Here is a 21,032-nt window from a genome sequence, read left to right on the forward strand (position 1 = left end):
CCGATTTAGTTAAAAAGATGAAATCCTATCAATTTATAAATAAAAACTAACCCTTAAACTTGGACTGCATGGTGCTGCATTTAGTAGTAATGTTGCCTTGCCGGTAGAAAGTTGCAGGTTCCAATCCCGGCGGCTACAGATGTTCAGCGAGGAGCTAGCATGTTCTTCTCATGCGTGTGTGGATTTCCTCTAAATGCTCCCGTTTTCTTCCACTGACAAACATTTTCACTCCTCTAGAATCTAGTGTTTAACTAGAACAACGGTGGGACTTGAGATAAATGGGAGTCAGAAAATTGACATGTGCACACATTTATTAGGTATTTTACATTTGTGTTGTATCCTCCCCTGTTGAACTGACACACTTCTCCACTCACCTTGCTGGAAAACAGCCCAAGGCTAAGAAACCTCAGATGTCTGCTTCGTGTTCAGAAAAAATCTTTTTTTGAGCCAAATAAACAACTGAAAGAAAATAATTTGCTGCCTGGTATAAGCCAAAATAGAAACAGGCCTGTTACCGTACAACAGTCCTACTTTAGGTCTAGTGTGATAATGAGACTGCCAGCTTAGCAGACACGGCACCTTATTATGCTAAAAATATAATCAAGTTTTCCTCATTGAGTACAAATATGCGATCGGACAAATGCTGAGTTCCAGTTTCAAGGACTCTCCACAATCATTAGCCTGGCCTGGCAGACTCGTCCTCTTTAATTCTGCACCGATGCTTCCCGTAAGGAAGCATGGGGCTGGCTGGCCAGGCTACACAACTGTATGAAATTGTAGAGCTGCCACCCACATATAATAAAATTAGAGCGATATCATGTTATAACATGATTATTTTATTGTAATAACATCATTTTCACATTCTTACAATAAACATTTTTATAGCGTTTGTACAATACTGTTATATTGTTTTTACAATAAATATATTACAAGCGTGACACATATGTATATAGTTAGAACATTATATATGGACAGCAGTAGCTCAGGAGGTTGAACGGGTTATCCAGTGATCGGAAGGTTGCGGGTTTGATCCCAGCTCCGACCAAGGAATTCTGATGTTGTGTCCTTGGGTAAGACACTTAACCCGCCTTGCCTACTGGGGGTGGTCAGAGGAACCAGTGGCGCCAGTGCTTGGCAGCCTCGCCTCTGTCAATGTGCCCCAGGGCAGCTCAACAGCATGTGAATGTGTGTGTGAATGGGTGTTGTGAAGCGCATTGGGGGGTTGTAGAACCCCAAGAAGGCGCTTTACATATACAGGCCATTTGCCATTTGTTCAAACGTGAAAATTATATTGTAAGAATATAATAGAGGAGCCAGTTGAGGAGGCTCGGGTATCTGGTCAGGATGCCTCCCTGGTGAGGTTTTCTGGGCACATCCAACTGGGAAGAGGCCTAAAGGGAGACACAGGACATGGTGGAGGGACTATGTCTCTCACCTGGCCAGGGAACACCTTGGGATTCCCCTGGAAGAGCTGGCCCAAGTGGCTGGGGAGAGGGAAGTCAGGGCCTCTCGATTTAGGCTGCTGCCTCCGCGACCCGACTCCGGATAAGTGGAAGAAAATGGGTGGATGGATGGAATATATCACAATGTGAAAATTACATAGTCAAAACATGAAATCGCTCTAATTTTATTATGCGTGGGTGGCTGTATGTTTCTGTAAAATTAAGAAATAAATTAATAAAGACGGAACGAAAAATGTAACTAAATAAAATAATGATTGAATTAACTACTTGCAGACCCCGCCCCCTCCCTCCCTCTCTGCTGTGCTTCAGCTACAAAGCTCCGCCCTGTTACCAAAGGAACCACTGTTTCCTCTGTAGCTTTTAGACTTGACAATATTTATGCATACGCTGTGTTTAGGCTGCTTTAATGCTTTATTGTGTTCCTGCAAACTGTTGACCAAAACGCCTTTAGGGTGTAGTATCGATTTTTTCAAACCCTTGAAATTGTAATTTCATAAAAGCATTCAAGTCAAACAAGAATTTTTGGTGGACACGTTTTATTTTTCCAGCATAGATTTAAACCGTGGTCTGGAAAAGTTTCTGGAATTTATGGCATTAGTCAAACAGCTGTGTGTTTCAGACGGCCAGCAGACTCAACCACATCTGACCCCACAAGTCCCAGCCGCTGCTGGCGCTCCTCCCCGTCTCCACATCCCTGAGCTCTGCCTCTGTTGCTTCTTTGGAAATTCTTTTGGATCCTTGAGGCATTTTAACGGGCATGCCTCCTGCTACAGCCTCAAACACACACACACACACGCACGCACACATGCACGCACGCACACACACACTCAAACATTCATGCAGGATCTTACATAACCTCTCTTTTCTTTTCTTGTCATCATTTCCTGAACAGAAGCATAACCCACACTTCTGTTCCACTCATTTATTTAATTGTGAGGACAGATTTGCACACAGGCTTGATACATGTTAAATTAATAAAAGGCTTCTGTGTGTGTGTGTGTGTGTGTGTGTGTGTGTGTGTGTGTGTGTGTGTGTGTGTGTGTGTGTGTGTGTGTGTGTGTGTGTGTGTGTGTGTGTGTGTGTGTGTGTGTGTGTGTGTGTGTGTGTGTGTGTGTGTGTGTGTGTGTGTGTGTGTGTGTGTAGCTGAGTTAATGACCACAGAATACATGAGCATGCATTTGGGAGTGCTGAAGCCTGAAGTAACCCAGTCAACATAAGTTTATTGTGGGATGATGAATCTGTAGTTTGATCGTTTTCCACTTACAATTTTCCATTCAGTTAATGTATTCATTATTAAAGAGCAAGCCACCCCCTACCAGAGTATTACTCCACTCCCACTTCCTGTTTGAAAAATGCAACAAATGCTGTTGCCTAGCAGACTGAGAGGGCGGAGCCACTAACAGATACACACACACACACAGGCTCACAACAACATTGAGACATCATATGGTACCAGCTAACATTCTAGGGTACCTCTTAGCCAATAGCGATGGCAGATTTAAATTCAACTGCAGTGCAGAGTTTTTAACTGACAACGGCACAACACTGACAGTTTTAGGCAGAAAATTTAAATTTTAACTAAAATGCACGTGTCTGCAGCACGATTAGACACGCATTTATATAGTTTATCAGAAAAGAAATGTTGATTTGGGGATGACTTGCTCTTTAAATCAAAGGAGGAGTGAAAAAATGCTCTGTATTTTTAAAAAGCCTACATAATCCCTCATGATCATGAGCTTAAAGTGTCTAAAGTTCTGTTCACTTGTTCATCTCTGACCTAGAAATATGGATGTCATGCCAATGAGATGTTTGTGTTAACGTCTGCATACAATACACTGGAAACTATCTGGACATTACCATGCCAAATCCTCAGAACTAAATTAATTCCACGAGTAAAATAAGTTCTTATGCAAGTCTATATTTTGGTGCAGACTGCAGACAGAAAACAGGTGAAAATGTACTTCAGGAAATCTGTATCCTTGGCACACACTTAGTGCACTAAATGGCTTTGTTTTCTAACTCGACTGTGTGCAACTTAACTTTCCTGGGAGATTTTTGAAAACATTTTTCAAAGTTGAACAAAATGCCTCCATGAAGTTGGGGCAAGAGCTTTTTTCTAAACCACCAAGTGGTTTTGTGGGGACACTGATGTACGTAATTCTGTTGCAGCTTTCTTGATAAAGCAAAGAAAAATGAATAAGATATTGATACAAATGTATTCATAAATGTTTGAGAATGTATGTCTAGCTTCTGGATATCTGACAGGTCTTTGGTGATGTTAGTCTTTTAAAAGCATATGCCCCCTTAGGGTAAAGCCCATAAAAGCCCCCCAAAATTAGCAGGGGGTTGTTCTTCCTTTGTAGACAGTTTTTACTTTGGAAACTTGTAGTTTCCACCGGACAGACACCCGTGTGAATCCACACCACCCTCACAAAGCGTGGAAGTGGGAGGTGGAAGCACAAACAAAGAGCTTTCCTGTTTCCAACACAGAAAGGGGACCTGAAGACATAGCAGAGACAGCAGGGATGTTGTTTTGGTTTTTGCTGTTTGATACCTGGCTTCTCTCTCCTTTTCCCCTCGAGGCGTGCATGTGTGTGTGTGTACCCTCCCATTCACATATCTAATAAGAGAGATTCCTGCTGCACATCCAGGAGGGAAAGAGGAGTGAGGAGCGGAGTGCAGTGCGACTCAGAGGTGGACAGAGTTTCAGCTGCTGAAGGAGCATTAGCGTTACTGGAAGCGAAAAATGGGACCGGCTGCCACCTCACACACACTCTTGTGTTTATGTTTCATGTCAGTCTGTGTTCCTACAGGGACGATTGATGCTGCACCGACACAGGTCAGAACGTTTTGTACAGCATGCTCGGTCATTTTTAGCCTCTTACTGTAAGTCATGAAGTCTCGTACCTGTGACAGACATGGTAATGAAGTGCTGCCATTTAATGATGGTGTGTCTGGGAAAGCCGGTTTTTCTGTCTATAAACTCAGACTGTGTGTCTGAGACTTAAAAAAACTATTCAGTCTCAATAAGCTAATGAGTAATTCAAAAATCTGCAAAAAATAAAGTCGTACACAAAGCAGATATTCAGAAGGACTTTTAGTTGATACTTTTTTTCATGAACACGTTATATGATGGTGATTGGATTCCATCTGGAGCTTTCTTCATGCTTCTGGCCTTTGATGATCCTCGTGTTTATAACATAACTTCCTGGATTTTGATTACAATCCTACATTTAGCTCTATTGACTCAGATCCATTGGCCAACCAGTCTTGAGCAAGATAGAAATGATGACATCATGGATATCTTTATGTGAGTGTGAATGTGTTTGTGTTCATCAGGAGCTAGAGGTGAAGAAGCCAAGAGGAGATGTTCCTGATACTCTTCCAGAACCTGAATCAGAGCCAACCACTCAAATATCAGACTTTGAAAACTCTTACAACTACGTCTGTAAGTGGTTTCGGTTTTCACACTGATGCAACATTAGTCAATTGCGTCTACTCCTTAAGCTGTTATTCACAATTTATTTTTTTTTAAAACCTGCTGTGGTTTCTGGAATGAAGGAGTCTTGTTAGTGGATTTCTTTGGAAAAAAGCTCTGGCGCTTCTGTTTCAGGGGTAGAGGTTTGTTGGAAGAGTGACAGGGCCAGAAAACGACAGGATTAGTTTTACTCATTAATATTCAGAATATGCTAATGTCTTACATCTGCTTAGCTAACTCTTCCGCTGCCTTCGTTAACAAAACTCAGAATACTGTAAAACACATTTTTTGGGTAAAACACTGATGTGCTATCTCAGGAAATAACAAGTCCTTACATGTTCCTCCATGTTGTGGAGTTGCTAATGCTTCATGCTAGCTGAAACACACTATGCTAAGTCATTCCCGTGGGCAGTTGCAGACCAAAGTGGGTGGGGCCACAAATGCTAATTTTCTCTGTGACATAGAAGAGACAGGATTTTCTCACCCGATCATTTACCATCCTTTTCCTTTCTGCAGCTAATGCAGGCGACAGCGGTTGGATAAAAAGTTCTCGTTCAGCATGCATTTGAAAATCAAAGTGACCATTCTTATTTAAAAAAATAACAAGTATTACATTGTTACTCCTTGAACGAGACCTTTAAAGAAGCAAAGCTATCTTTTTATCACCTACCTTCAAAAGTGGACCATAACGTTTTTGCCTGGGACTAAGTGTGGATTTATGAAACCTTTAGAAAGTAATAATCAGATGTCTGTCTACAAATAGGTATGTTTTGATGTCAATCCCATTCCAGATACTCCTCACAGCTAATCAACCTTAGCTAAAGGTAAAATGGATAGAATTCAAATTATGTTACAGATATTGTAATAAAACAGGCTGTGCAGTGGTGCAGTGGTTAGAGCTGTTGCCTTGCAGCTAGCAGGTCCTGGGTTCGCTTCCCAACCAGGGATCTTTCTGCATGGAGTTTGCATGTTCTCCCTGTGCATGCGTGGGTTCTCTCCGGGTACTCCGGCTTCCTCCCACAGTCCAAAAACGTGTGTGTGTGTGTGTGTGTGTGTGTGTGTGTGTGTGTGTGTGTGTGTGTGTGTGTGTGTGTGTGTGTGTGTGTGTCCTGTGTGCCTCTGTGTTGCCCTGCGATGGACTGGCACTCTGTTCAGGGTGTACCCCGCCTGAATGCCCATTGACCGCTGGAGATAGGCACCCCCCGTGACCCTACATGGACAAGCGGGTTCAGACAATGGATGGATGGATATTGTAATAAAACGTTGTGTCTAAGTCGCTGAAGGCCATCCCAACACATTCAAGTACTTTAAGGCTTTGCCAATAACTGTCAGCAAAAAGTCCGCTGGGTGGATTTCTAACGAAACTGGCATCGAGTAACAACTGGATTTAGGTTCAACTTTTGGAGTAAACCCAATTCAAGATGGCTGCTGCAGCAAATCAACCTTAGCATACACTAAAATAGCTTTAACTTGGTTGGTTTTACACTAATTGAGTTAAAGTTTGGTAAAAGGGCGTATAATCAGCATACTGTAAGAAGGTGGGTGCATTCCTTAAAGAATTATAGTCCTTTTATTTTATTATTTTATGCAACACGTCTGCATTTTCATGTTATATTTCTGTCCTTCTTTGGTGCACTCTTATATTTTCTGCACTTCTTTGTTCTTCAGTGTCACGACTAGCTGGTATGGATCAGGCCATCCACAAGCTGAACGTTGGTCATTACACTCTGGATGTTAAAGTCAGCCAGCTGATCGACCGCATCTCTAGGTTGGACGGTAAAACTGTTCGCTTTCTCCTTCTAATCTACTGAATAAAAATTTAATTGTCATTGGATATCTTTTGTCATGTGTTTTCACTTAACCCTCCCACTGTCTTCATGGGTGACCCCGCGAGGAAAGTTGACCATTGAGAAGGATTGATGGTTTATCCCGTGAGGTCCACGTGGCAGGGTAGGGATAAACCATCAATCCTTCTCAATGGTCAACTTTCCTCGCGGGGTCACCCATGAAGACAGTGGGAGGGTTATGTGACAAAGGGAAAGAGATTCTGTGTGTCTTACAAACATATTTGTTTCTTGTTGCTAACATGCCAGCTAAAGTTGGGGAGCTGGAGGATAAAATCCATGAGGTCTACCAACACAGTAAGGACAATCGAAAGGAGACTGGACGACTGGAAGGTATGACGATTCTTTTCCATATTTTCTACAGGTATTTCCTATCTTGCAGGTCAAATTGCTGTGTAAATACCGGACTTTGATGGCCAAAGTATAAAAAAGAACACTTGAAAAGAAGCAGACTGAAACATTCTAGATGTAAAACAGAAAGCTACCGTAGATCTTTCATCCCCTCCGCTGTAAGAGTATAACTCCTCAGTTGAAGCTGGACTGGCATTATCCTGGTACACAATAACACCAATGCAATACTCAGCATGTGTTCAATACTCGTTCAATACCAGATTTACATAGTATGTCCGCGTTTCCTGCAGTATGCTGCATAGTGTTGTAACCAAAGTTTTTTTCTTTTTTTATTCGTGGTTTTTAGTGGTCGAAGGTTCCAACTCTAGACATAGAGTTAGAGTTAAAGCCTATGTGTACATACATGTACTTTTGTTATTATTTTCCTTCAAATTATTCCCTTAAGTGTTGGTGCTGCTGTAACAAGTGAATTTCCCTACTGAGGGATAAATAACGTCTATTCTATTCTATTATAAAACAACTCCAAAGGTGCAATAAAGGAGAAAAGGTCAAATAAAACACTTGCGGGGATTTAAATAGGGAAAATGTTCAAATTGTCACTGTAAATTTTGGTAATAATCCAGTTTATTAGATCCTGTCATCGATATTTTATCAAGCGACTCAAAGGATGTGAACTGTTTGGTTAAAACCTTGAAAGGGAAAACAGTTAACCTGTTAGCTGAGGCTAAAGCCTGATTCATGCTTCTCCGTCAGCTCCGCAGGGGACAGACACGTGCAGATTGATGGAAGCGTTTTGCCCTCATACGTCTCAGTCTCCTGGAGAACGTTGCAAAGCAATTCCCAACCAGGACAACAGAGGGCGTAGCACTGTTCTGTGGTATCCTGTCATGCATCAGTCCAAGATATTGTGTTTATATTGTGTTTTTTTATATAAGAGACTTTTTAATACAGACAAATTTGTCTCTCATCCTCCTCCACCTCTTCATGCCCTCACCACCTCTAAACCCACGTTTCCTGTCGTTTCCGTCCACAAATAAAACGCTTGCTGCACATCTTTTCACTCCTCCAGTCATGGGGGAATTAAACTTTCATGTTTTTAGAGTTTTTTCACGAGGTATTCTTCAAGCTGTTCCGCGTCTGCCGCTAGTTATCCTCGGCTCTCTTTGTGTTTTTGAGGGCGCAATGGCGGCGGTGTAGACGACAGTGGCGTCCTGACCAATCACAAGCTTGCGTTGTCTGTCTCGAGGGACGGATGTTTAGAAAAGAGAGTTCGACTCCGTCCGTCCTTGTGGAGCTCTCCAGCAGGCCTGCAAGGACTTTGAGTGTCTCCGCGCTGACGCAGATGGAGAAGCATGAATCAGGCTTAGGCTAACAGGGAATCAAGCACATGACGCAACATGTAGCCAATAATCTGATCTGTATGGTGTAAATTAAGATGTGCTGGAATGTGTCAGTGACACCCACCCATCCATTTTCATCCGCTTATCCGGAGTCGGGTCGGGGGGCAGTAGCCTAAGGCGAGAGGCCCAGACTTCCCTCTCCCCAGCCACTTGGGCCAGCTCCTCCGGGGGAATCCCAAGGCGTTCCCTGGCCAGGTGAGAGACATAGTCCCTCCACCAGTACTGGTCTGTCCTGGGTCTACCTTTAGGTCTCCTCCCGGTTGGATGTGCCTGGAAAACCTCACCAGGAAGGCGTCCAGGAGGCATCCTGACCAGATCCCCGAGCCACCTCAACTGGCTCCTCTCGATGTGGAGGAGCAGTGAGTCTACTCCGAGCCCCTCCCGAATGACCGAGCTTCTCACCCTATCTCTAAGGGAGAGTCCAGCCACTCTTCGGAGAAAACTCATTTCGGCCGCTTGTATCCGCGATCTCTTTCTTTCGGTCACTACCCAAAGCTCATGACCATAGGTGAGGGTAGGAACGTAGATCGATCAGTAAATCGAGAGCTTCACCTTCTGACTCAGCTCTCTCTTCACCACCACAGACCGGTACAATGCCCTCATCACTGCAGATGTAGCACCAATCCACCTATCGATCTCACGCTCCAGTTTTCCCTCACTCATGAACAAGACCCCAAGATACTTAAACTCCTCCACTTGGGGCAGGACCTCATCCCTGACCCGGAGAAGGCATTCTACCCTTTTCCGAATCAAGACCATGTTCTCAGATTTAGAGGAGCTGATTCTCATCCCAGCTGCTTCACACTCGGCTGCAAACTGCTCCAGCGAAAGCTGAAGATCACGTTCTGATGAAGCCAACAGGACCACATCATCTGCAAAAAGCAGAGGCCTGATCCTCAGGCCACCAAAACGGATGCCCTCCAGACCTTGGCTGCACCTAGAAATCCTGTCCATAAAGGTTATGAACAGAATTGGTGACAAAGGGCAGCCTTGGCGGATTCCAACTCTCACAGTGACACATCATCTTCAAAGAACTTCATACATAAAATATGGCCTGAAGTTAAAAAAAAAAAAAAAAAAAACAAAGATCTATAATTACAGCAGCGCCGTGTTACTGGTTACTATGTGAACAAAAGTTGTTGCTAAGGTAGAAAAACAGAAACAGCTCTGGGTGAAAGATTGCCAAAAAAATCAATCGAGCCCAACTGTAATAGTTGCCCCTGAGCTCTGCGGCGTGCTTTGGCACGTTTCTGCTCAGGGGGGTTAAGAGCTAAAACTCTTTTGATTCAGTTTTTTTATTTTCCATGCTGATAATACCACTGTAATCTACCTTCTCAGGTGTTGTGTGGTAGGAATTCACAAAAACACAGAGGAGAAAGATTATGATCTATGGTTAGAAGTTCAGACTACAGTCTTAATAAGATTTAAGATTACAATTTTTGAAGGAATACATTGAATTAAATGATTAGTTGGAACCATTTTCACTTGAGAATCATATTCCTCATTATAAATGGAAAATTTAAATATATATAATAAATTATTTAAAAAAAATAAAATGCTTTACATCCCATGGAGTGAGCAGGTCAGAGAGACAGGGAGGTGCCAGGTCGTTGAGTGCTTCCCTGGTTGATGCATGGTAAGTCATGATTCCCTTCTGGGATTTTATTTAAACACATGAGCTATGAGTGTAACAACACGTGCCTGTGATTAGTTAAATTATTATAGGATGCTAATTAGTTCCTGGGGTATTTCGCCATTCTGCTGCTGCATTTTGGAAAAGTTTGTGACTGGGAAAATTCATTGTATTTCAGTGGAAAAAAGAGAATAGCCATCTTACCTGTTTGAAAGCTTCCTGAAAAGTCTCTGTTCAGAGAAACTGAGTTTACATTACAGATGGCAAACGCTGCCATCTTAAAATGACTCATACCTCTTGAATTTTGTCTCAGTTCATGCTAACATGCTAACAAAGATGGAGCGTGAGATTGATAGGTGGATTGGTGCTGCGTCTGCAGTGATGCGGGCATGGTACTGGTCTGTCGCGGTGAAGAGAGAGCTGAGCCGGAAGGCAAAGCTCTTGATTTACAATTTACCATAGCGTAGTTTATTTATATAGCACATTTAAAACGCAGCATGGGAGCTGCCCAAAGTGCTGCACAGGCTAAAACAAAAAACGACCAATTTATGGAACAAAAACAGAAGATAAAAATACCAGTCAAAAGCAGATAAAACATGAGGAATACTAAGAACACATTAAAACAATAACACAATAACACACTAAAACGTGTCAATGTCTAAAAGCCAAATCGTAAAAGTGGGTCTTTAAACGAGATTTAAAAACCGCCGAACTCCATTGGGCAACGAGTTCCACGGCTTTGGGGCAGCATGCGCAAATGGTTTTTCACCCTGCGATTTGTATCGCATCCGGGGCGTGCACAGCAGCAGGTGGTCAGCCGACCTCAACATGCGTGTGGGTACATATGGAGTGAGCAGGTCAGAGAGACAGGGAGGTGCCAGGTCGTTGAGTGCTTCAAATACAAAAGTCAATAACTTAAATTGTACTCTGAAAATGACAGGGAGCCAGTGAAGATGTTCCAGGATAGGGGTAATATGGCTACGTCGGTGCGTTTTTGTCAAGAACCTGGCAGCAGCGTTCTGGACGACCTGCAGCCGATTCAGGGAAGAGACTTTGATCTTCGTTCCAACCTTCACCTATGGCCACAAGCTTTGGGTAGTGACGAGATTGGGGATAGAAGTGGACAAAAGGAGTTTTTTCCGCAGGGTGGCTGGGCTCTCCCTTAGAGATAGGGTGAGAAGCTCAGTTATCTGGGAGGGGCTCGGAGTAGACTTGATGCTCCTTCACATCGAGAGGAGCCAGTTGTGGCGGCTTGAGCATCTGATTAGGATGCCTCCTGGATGCCTCCCTGGTGAGGTTTTCCGGGAAGACCCAGGACACGCTGGCGGGACTATGTCTCTCGGCTTGCCAGGGAACACCTTGGGGTTCCCTCAGAGGAGCTGGCTCAAGCGGCTGGGGAGAGGGAAGTCTGGGCATGCCTGCTTAGGCTGCTGCCCCCGTGACCCAACCGCAGATAAGTGAACGAAAATGAATGGATGGATGGATGGATGGATGTTTGCATGAACTGCCATGAAATTTATGATTTGTTTTTTTACGCACTCAAATAAAATGTTAGTAATAAAACACTGTTTATCAGCTGTAGCTACCCGTTTTCACAGTAGCTTGTTCTTTTTTCATTGACTGCGGTGTAGGCTGCCAGAAAGGACACAGGATGGGCTACAAATGTTACTTGGTGTATAATAGTTTAGAGGACTACGCTGGAGCATCTAGGAAGTGCCTCGAACGCGGAGGACGCATGGCGATGCCCCGCGACCGCAAGGAGCAGGAGGCCTTAGCCGACTACGTGAAGAACTTCTTCCACCCGGGGAACTGGCCTGTCTGGCTCGGCATCAACGACCTGCGCTCCGAGGGCTTGTACCTCTTTGACGACGGCACACGAGTGTCGTACTTCCAGTGGCGTAAACACTTCCTGTCCAGTCAGCCGGACGGAGGAAGGCGGGAGAACTGTGTGGCCATGTCGTCGGATGACGGGGACTGGTGGGACCACTACTGCGACCGGACCATGAACTATATCTGCGAGTTTGATGACAGGGTGGCTCTTTAAAAGAACAGCCATGTTCTGTCCTGTTAAAACTTTAAACTGTTGATCTTTAGAAATAAAAACACATTTAATTAAATAATCAAATAATTTATTTTCCGCTAAATGCTCAATAAACCGGCCGGTTGGGTCGAAAGGAAAGTCAGTGTCATAGCAACGTTTTTTAATAAATACAGAACAAACTTAGCAAAAAAAGTCTTCTATTTAAAATGTAAAACTTTGTGTGCTAAATATCCCTTTGTTCCTGTAGCTGTCCTAATCTGGCTGTGAGCTAGTTAAACTCGGCTGGAATTTTATTTATGGAATTCTAATCGTTTAATCAAAGTTTCCAAAAAAGGAAAATAATTGAAAGATGGAGGCACTTTCTTCTGGATCAGCACATACCAGACCCCTCTGAGATATTCGTCAGCATGTTCTCAGGGATTTGTAAGGAATTAAGAAGGGCCTCTTTGTTGCTTACTGCTGCTGAGCGTGACTCGTGTTAAACTACTGATTAACCTACATTTTTTGCCTTAGATCAACTCTTAAGCGCTTTAGACTTGGCTGAAAAACACTAAAACTGAGTTAGACTATAAAGAAACTTTATTTTTGTCCTAAAACTCCTAAAAGTTATTAATAGTCAAAACTATTAGTTGGTGGTTTTTTATACCCAGTGAGTTAAATCAGTGTAACCAAGTAAGAAAACTATTTCTCTTTAGAAGATTTTATCTATATTTCTACTTCTATTCCATTTAAAGGTGTCGAACACTTGTTTAATCAATACATTTGCAGTGATCTCTAGTAGGAATGAATGCCTATTAAGTCGTACTCGGGTGGCAAAAACACCGGCGCACCATTTCCAGGAACTAGAAGTGAGCCACATCTCAGCTGAGCTTCAGACGGCAGGTTGTGGAGTCTTATTTCCTGATATCTGGATATCTCATCTCAGACTGGACAATGGTCACGCGATGCAACGTTGATGTTTCATCTCCACAAATAACAGAAGCCTGAAGGAGTTCTGCTGTGGGGTGGAGTTGCTAATGCTAACAGTTAGCAAACGGTTCTCTGCTGTTTCCTGGACGTTAAACCAACAGCCTTCCCCGTCGTGAGTAATGAATGTTAAGCGACAGTGTGATGTAGATCTGTCAGGATTTTCTGATCCTAGAGTTTCACCATCTGTTTTCTATCAGAAGCTAAAGCAGGAGGTATGTGTAGGAGACTATTTTCATGTTGAAATGTCATTAAAAACTTGGAGAAATAAGAATTTTAAAATGGTTTTTCAATGTTCCACCCATTTAAAAATCTAAACTAAACCAGAGGAAACGTTTCAAGAAATAAAGAGATTACATTTCTTCTTTTACCCCAAAACAAACCAACATTTAATCTAATTAAATGTTCAGACACATGAATAAAACTCATCTGAGCCAAAATTTGGTTTATTGTTCCAAAAACAGGAAACACATTTTCCGCTGAGCCACCAGATTTTATAAACTCTGGGTTAGGGTTATGAATGAGCTACATTTGCAGATAAGAATCAAAGATTTCAACATGATTTCATATCCAATATTTCTGTTTTAATTATAAATGTGAAATTAGTTTAATTTGGTAGTTAGCTGTAGCTTTGTGTTGATTTGTTTGGCGTAATAAGGGCTACTTTGATTCGCTAAAGTAAAATGCACGTATTTACTTCGTAAACTGCCAGACTGAAACAAACAAAAGAAGCTCAGACATCTTTTCCTCATGTTTCAGCATCGGTCACAGCTCATCGTGACATCACGAGCTTGAGGCATGACGTCATTGACATGAATCAAAGAGCTGCTCTTCTTCTGTGGTATCAGTGCCGTTTCTAAACCACCGGTTCGATCGTTTTCTCTTCACAGCTCTTGGTCCGTGTGTTGGCGCTCGTCTGCAGCAGCCTGCAGGACGTCCATCAAACTGGGCCTGTCCAGAGGGTTTTTAGACGGATGAGAAAGAAGCACCTTCCCCGTGTCGTCCAATAAAAAGTCACCTCCCAACTGGACACATAAATAAATATAAAGCTGAATGATTTTATTTAAATAAACACAAAATCTAATTAGATTTATGAGCAGCTTTTCATCTGTCATGGGTCCCGTGACCATTATCACTTATTGCAAGTCAGATTTTAAACTGGATGTCTACAAATTAAACCAGCAGTAAGAAAACAGTCATTTAATGTCATTTAATGATTCCTGATGGTCAAAATGGCCATATTTCTAACCAAATGTCAGAATTAATGTGAGAATTAGAATTTAAATAGTTGAAAATAATTCTTTCTTAGTTTTTCTTGTAGCTTTGAGATTTAACAACCGTGCTTGCCCAGCGTTTTGTTGTTTATGTTGTGTTCCATACCTGGTAGAGGTCTTCCAGCAGACGAGAGGGGAAATCAGGGAAGTCTCTGTCTGCAATTCTGAACTCCGAGTACTGCAGCAGGCAGCCGAACTTCATCACCTTCAGGTAAGAAGAGCCGAGGCCAAAACTCCTGTAGATCTGTACCAGAGCAGACAGCAGAAAGGCCCTTTTGTTTAGGTTTTATGGCAGTTCATGATGGACTCTGTGGCATCTGGAAAATGCATCCGTCTTTCTGCTTGGTTGCGTTGACCTCACAGATGCCAACATCTGGTCACTGACTTTTTAGAATGAATGCTTTGGAGTGTTTGAGTTTAACGACACGTCATCAAACAGCTGTTAAAACCTCTGGTCGGTGCTGCGTCGGCCATCTTTAGTTTCCATAAAATTCACTTAGTTCTAAAAGTGTTTCTGCACAAAATGTTTTCTCATATTTAAACGATCTCTATTTGTGTTTATTTCTACAAATCAAGTATTGTTTTGTAATGAGCGCATCCTCACCTTTCTCTGAGGGTCCAGCAGCATCTGGAAGGTGCACCCGGTCTGTTGCAGCCACAGTTGAGCTCCTTCCACACTGCCAAAGGAAACCACTAAGACCTGCATGGACCGAGCCTCCTGGAGCTTCTGCAGAATAGCACAGTGGGCTAAAGTTAAACACCAGTCACAGGGCACGCTCTTCTGCTTAACTTCAAAGGTTCATTTTCCCTCATTAGATCATTCACTTATAGAAAAGTAAATGGTCTGTGGCTGTGAGGTACTCTGGAAAGTATGAATACATAATTTGCAGCCAGAAGACTGAAAATACATGTAAAAACAGCGCCTCTTGCTGGAAACCGGAAGTGACGTCGCTCAAGGAAAACTTTCCTGACTCTGCTCAGAAAAAAATGCATTTGCAGCAGCAGCACGCAGCTCCAGATTCTGAATAGGAATATACATTTATGTTTGATGCTGAAGGTGCACAGCCATACAGTTTTAAGCCAGCAGCAAGAGTTGATGGGATCAGGCAAAAGGAATTAATAGAATAATCAGGAATAATTCATTTAAATGGTGAAAGAAGAGCTGCTGAGACGTGGGAACTTACAAACGCACAGACTTGGAAACGCTAACTGCTGAGAACATTTTATTATTTGAACTTATTTCGACAGAAACTTGTCCTCTGATATATTACATCAAACACAATTCCATACAAATAGTTTTTGTTCTCTAATTCATGAGTTTCTAAGGTAATTAAAATCGCTGCTATCATCCAACTCTGAGTACACCGCTATGTTGGCTTCCTGTTTAAAAAACGAGGTGGGAACAAGATGAAACAAAAATGAACTACGTAGAGGCGCCATTGAGTGCTAGAGTGTAAACACTTAGCTGCCATTTCGGTCCCTCCCTCTCCAAAACCTAACCAGAGTCACCGGTGAGTAAGTAACTATGCCTGTTTTTGTGCAGTCTACGGTTCCAACAGCCGGCGTACTACTGAAAACAGATTATGTGGGATTACAATTGACCTTTCTAGCCCAATAAATGAACTGGGGGCAACTGGTGACCCATCCAAGATGGCGACCTGCAGTTACACCAGTGCCAATAGAAAGCCCCAGGCCATGCCGCCTCTATGTTTATATGATCTCTGTGCTTCTCGGTCATTTTCTGTTGTGGAAATCAATGAACACGGTGTCCAGACAAACAGGAGCTTGTACCTCCCCAACATACACAAACACGAACCATCGTTAAACTACTTGAATCAGTCTTACCTCAGCAACTAAAAACAACCAGAGGGAGTAACCTTTTGACCTTAGGTGATGTTTTTCTACCATTTTAAAGAACAGTAAAGATGCTCTTTAACATGATAAAGGAACAGAAACTGACTGAATCCAGCTGCTCTTAGACACCACAACACATTATTGTTCATTTGGAGGAGTGTCAGGGTCAGCTGCATTAACATCAGTAGATATTAGTGGTCTTGTTCACAGCTGCTGCTGACGATGCTCTTGAGCATTGAAGCAAAGCCCCACGGAGAAGGGTATAAATCCTTTCAGATGTTTGTGAACCCTGCTTGTTGTTGTGCTCAGTTCTCGGTTTGCCTAGATGTTGTTGTGTTACTCAGGATCTTTTATTGTGGATTTGTATTGGTTGTTCAGGTTGCTTCGTGCAGAGACAGAGGGTTGATTCACTGACCCGACTGGCCTCCAGCTCGGCCACGTGGTCTCGTCACGGCAGTCATCCAAAGTGTCTAATTAGAACCAGCAGCAGTTTCTGACCCTGACCCAGGAACTGACCAAGAGTTACGCCCCTTTGAACACAAAAACAAAAACAAAACCACATTTAATGAACAGCTGAAACTTTCTCAGGATGGGAAACCAAACCTCGCTTTAAATTAAGAAACGTATCCATCCGAGACTGGTTGCAATGAGGAATGAACAAAGACACCTGCCTAAACTGGCTGGTGGCTCCGGAGAGCTGATGTGTGAACGTACTTGCCGCTCCGTGCATCGGTGAACTGACAGTCAGGACTCAGGCTGTCTGCTGGTTTTCCTCCTGACAGCTGCTCATCTGCTGTCTGAAGACCCTTGTCCACACTCTCCAGGAAGGAGTCCCACTCAGTCTGCAGAATAATCATGGAGATAACACTAAATCCACCTTATATCCTCAAAGATGTTTAAAAAACAGAATCTTCTGAGAGAAACACAAATTTTATGTTTTGGAGACCAACCTCCGCAGATGTGCCGTTTATCAAATGCAAAACAAATAACCTGCATGTCTATATTTCGAAAAAGGTAAAACATACGACAATTCAAAAGGAAAAAGCAGCCTCACATATACAGACCTCAAGCTTCAGAAGCTCCTCTACCTGCTCCCTCACATCTGCATGGCTGAAAAAATACATAAGAATTTATTTAACACTAAACTTTTCATGTTCAGTCCTGGTTTCAAAAGACAGGAAAGTTGAAACTTCAAATCTTTTTTTATTTCATTTCTTCCCAAAGACTTAAAAAATTAACATGCATTATATGATCACATTCATAAAATCAAGCTGTAATTAGCTGCTAAAGAAGAACCCTAACATCTACAGTCTAACAGACAGAGTATATTCAGGGAAAATATTAAACTCATTTATAATTGCATGACTTAAAGTTAAATCAAAATCAAACAACAGTCAATTCATTCAGTAGGGTGGGCTCTGAATGTGCAGAAAAATCCTCTAGGACAGAGATTATTGATGGTTAAAATGTCTTTTATTTTTGTCAAAGATGGATTAATTTACAAGGCCAGCTAAGAGTCTTTACTAGGGCTGGACAATAATTCAATAAAAATAAACATAGATCAATAGACGTGTGGTGCAATAGAAAAAAATAAATCAATCAATAAAAACTTCAATTAAACATTTCCTTTCTTTTTCCATTATAACCAGTCAGGTAGCTTCATACTAGAGTCATTACCAATCAATAAAACAGACCCAGACACGCTCTGTCACCAAGCCCTCCCCTCTAAAACCCAAACAGAGCAGCATGTGACTTCAACAAGATGTTGCAGCGAGGAGAGGTGGAAGACACTGTCACAGAAATGGGTTGCAGTAGTTCACCAGTGTGGCAATATTTAGATTTTTCAAGTCTGATCCAAAAAAAATAATTAAAACAGTGGTTTGCAAAATTTGCAGAGAATCGATAGAAATCAAGTCTGGTAATGCAACCAACTTGTTTAATCATAACGAAATGGCATAAAATGGCCAGGGCTGCACTTAAAATTGTTTCTACATTTTATATTTAGTTTCAATAATTATGCATATTGATCAATATGATTTTTTGTCAATAAGCTTTTTCATATCATCCAGCTCTAGTCTGTACTTTCAAAAGAGACACTACAATAACAGCTTAGAAACTGAAAGTAGAACATCTGGAATACTGAGTTCTGAAAAGGATAATGTAGGATGTTGTTTGGCTGCAAGCTTTGACTTACTGTGAAGCACAGTGGTGGAAGCTTTATGGTTTGGGGAGGCTTCTGAGAATGTGTGTGTGTGTGTGTGTGTGTGTGTGTGTGTGTGTGTGTGTGTGTGTGTGTGTGTGTGTGTGTGTGTGTGTGTGTGTGTGTGTGTGTGTGTGTGTGTGTGTGTGTATTATAGGAACCTAAATCTTTTTTTCAATTTTGTTAATACAATTTAAAGCATACTTACTGATAGGATTTCTGCCAAACAGACTCTGCTTCACTCTTGGTTTTCACTCCAATGCTGCTCAACAACAACAGACTTTAGAAACAAGTAATGTCAGTTATTGAGAACGAGAATAAACTAATGTACTACCTCCTGTAGAAGCCTTCGCTGGCTGCCATCAGGCCAAATAAAGTGGTGATCTTGTGAGGTACAAAAGTCTCCAAGGAGGCTGAATGAGAGCAGTCTTTGTTAGTGGTCTGGCTGATTTCAGTATTAACCATTATGTTGGCAATGGGCATGACAGGGATTAGATTACAACACCATTTAATCCACTGAGTTGATCTGCTTGAACTATTCTCAACAACACGACTTTGTGTTGAAGTTATGAAACGTTAAATAGGAAAGCTGTCGGTTTTAAACATAGCACATAGCTGTTTTTAGCTAAAATACACACATGTCGTGACGCATCAAATATAAATCATAACCAACATTACATTTTATTGCAAAACAAACCGTCCATTAACACATTTTCTAGCTAAAAATGCTCTATTGAAAGATTATGATTATTTTTTTAGTAACCCTCCCTCCTACCTGCTGCTTCCTGTTTCGCATTCTGGAGTAAAACTTTACCCAAATTGACCAACAGACTCAAGCTACTTGTTAAAGTCTCCTGAGAAACAGCCACAACTTCGGCCATGGTCACCAGCTCTGACCGCCACTACGCTCTAAACAGGTGTTGTCGTTAGCCGGCAGCCATATGGACCAATCAGGACTGACGCTAGTTCACGTGACACCAAAATGGACTAATCAGCACTTAAGGGCAAAATACGCCTTCAGAGGAACCCAGCCATTTATCAGCACCTAGTGGTGGCTTGTCAGAACTACAAGACAGATCACCATTTTCAATGTGTTTTTTCCTTGAGCTGTATTTACTATTTGAAAGGTGCTTTGTAATCAAATACATACATATATACATATATATATATATACACATACATACATATATACACATACATATATATATATATTATACACACATACAGATATGTGTGTGTGTGTGTGTGTGTGTGTGTGTGTGTGTGTGTGTGTGTGTGTGTGTGTGTGTGTGTGTGTGTGTGTGTGTGTGTGTGTGTGTGTGTGTGTGTGTGAAATACATACATATAAATATATATCCATGCTTTCGTTCTTTTTTTAAACACAGAAACAGTTTTGTTTACCTGTTTGTAGCTACAGTTCCCATATACATATATATACACACATATATATACACACACAAGTGTATGTATATATATATATATATACACATATGTATGTATATATATACACATATGTATGTATATATATACACATATGTATATATATATATATATACATACAAATACACATATGTATATATACACATATATACATATACACACACACACACATTATATATATATAATGTGTGTGTGTGTGTGTGTGTGTATGTGTGTGTGTATATATATATATATATATATATATATATATATATATACATATATATATATACACATACATATAAACACATATAGTATACATATAATACACACACACACATATATGTATATATATGTACACATAAACACACACACACACACATTATATATATATATATATATTATGTGTGTGTGTGTGTATGATACATATATATATACACACACATATATATTGTAGCGTCATGAATGATCCATTCTTTACAATATATATATTATACACACATACAGATGTGTGTGTGTGTGTGTGTGTGTGTGTGTGTGTGTGTGTGTGTGTGTGTGTGTGTGTGTGTGTGTGTGTGTGTGTGTGTGTGTGTGTGTGTGTGTGTGTGTGTGTGTGTGTGTGTGTGTGTGTGTGTGTGTGTGTGTGTGTGTGTGTGTGTGTGTGTGTGTGTGTGTGTGTGTGTGTGTGTGTGTGTGTGTGTGTGTGTGTGTGTGTGTGTGTGTGTGTGTGTGTGTGTGTGTGTGTGTGTGTGTGTAACTTGTATAACTGACCTAAATGACTAAGTCACTGCGAAATCTGACTAAATCAAACAACCTAGCGCTACTCTAATGTTATTCATGTGTATTTATTAAATAAACATATAAGCAAAAAAAAAGACACAAAATAAATTGTAGCCCAGTTTTATTGACTGTTGAACATTCATTCAATAGAAAAAAATGTTCTTTCAAGTTTCAAAATATCTTTGCACCTCACTCTGAAGACGCACCTAATGACAACATGAACCAGTGAAGATGAGGTGATGATTAAAAACAGTCGGCACAAACAGGTAAACAGGATATATTCTGATTTTAGATCAAACGGGAAATAAGTTAGTTGACACATCTGGGAG

The 21,032-nt window shown here is 41.5% G+C and overlaps 2 protein-coding genes across 2 annotated transcripts; one reads left to right on the forward strand and one right to left on the reverse strand.

Moving 5' to 3' along the window:
* Positions 1-3,979: 3,979 nt before the first annotated feature.
* clec11a (C-type lectin domain containing 11A) lies at positions 3,980-12,417 on the forward strand. The gene is made up of 5 exons (XM_015947573.3): positions 3,980-4,302; positions 4,803-4,911; positions 6,610-6,717; positions 7,035-7,118; positions 11,801-12,417. Exons 1-5 carry the CDS (start codon positions 4,210-4,212, stop codon positions 12,211-12,213), a joined length of 807 nt encoding a protein of 268 aa, XP_015803059.1. The 5' UTR covers positions 3,980-4,209; the 3' UTR covers positions 12,214-12,417.
* A 1,189-nt stretch (positions 12,418-13,606) lies between these two features.
* selenol (selenoprotein L) lies at positions 13,607-19,438 on the reverse strand. The gene is made up of 9 exons (XM_015947574.3): positions 19,280-19,438; positions 18,839-18,917; positions 18,713-18,766; positions 17,369-17,414; positions 17,019-17,146; positions 16,720-16,834; positions 15,055-15,177; positions 14,557-14,694; positions 13,607-14,201 (listed from the first exon to the last, which is right to left on the reverse strand). Exons 1-9 carry the CDS (start codon positions 19,383-19,385, stop codon positions 14,061-14,063), a joined length of 930 nt encoding a protein of 309 aa, XP_015803060.1. The 5' UTR covers positions 19,386-19,438; the 3' UTR covers positions 13,607-14,060.
* Between the last annotated feature and the right edge of the window lie 1,594 nt (positions 19,439-21,032).

The sequence above is a fragment of the Nothobranchius furzeri genome, chromosome 2 (assembly GCF_043380555.1).
Source record: "Nothobranchius furzeri strain GRZ-AD chromosome 2, NfurGRZ-RIMD1, whole genome shotgun sequence".
Lineage (NCBI taxonomy): Eukaryota > Metazoa > Chordata > Actinopteri > Cyprinodontiformes > Nothobranchiidae > Nothobranchius > Nothobranchius furzeri.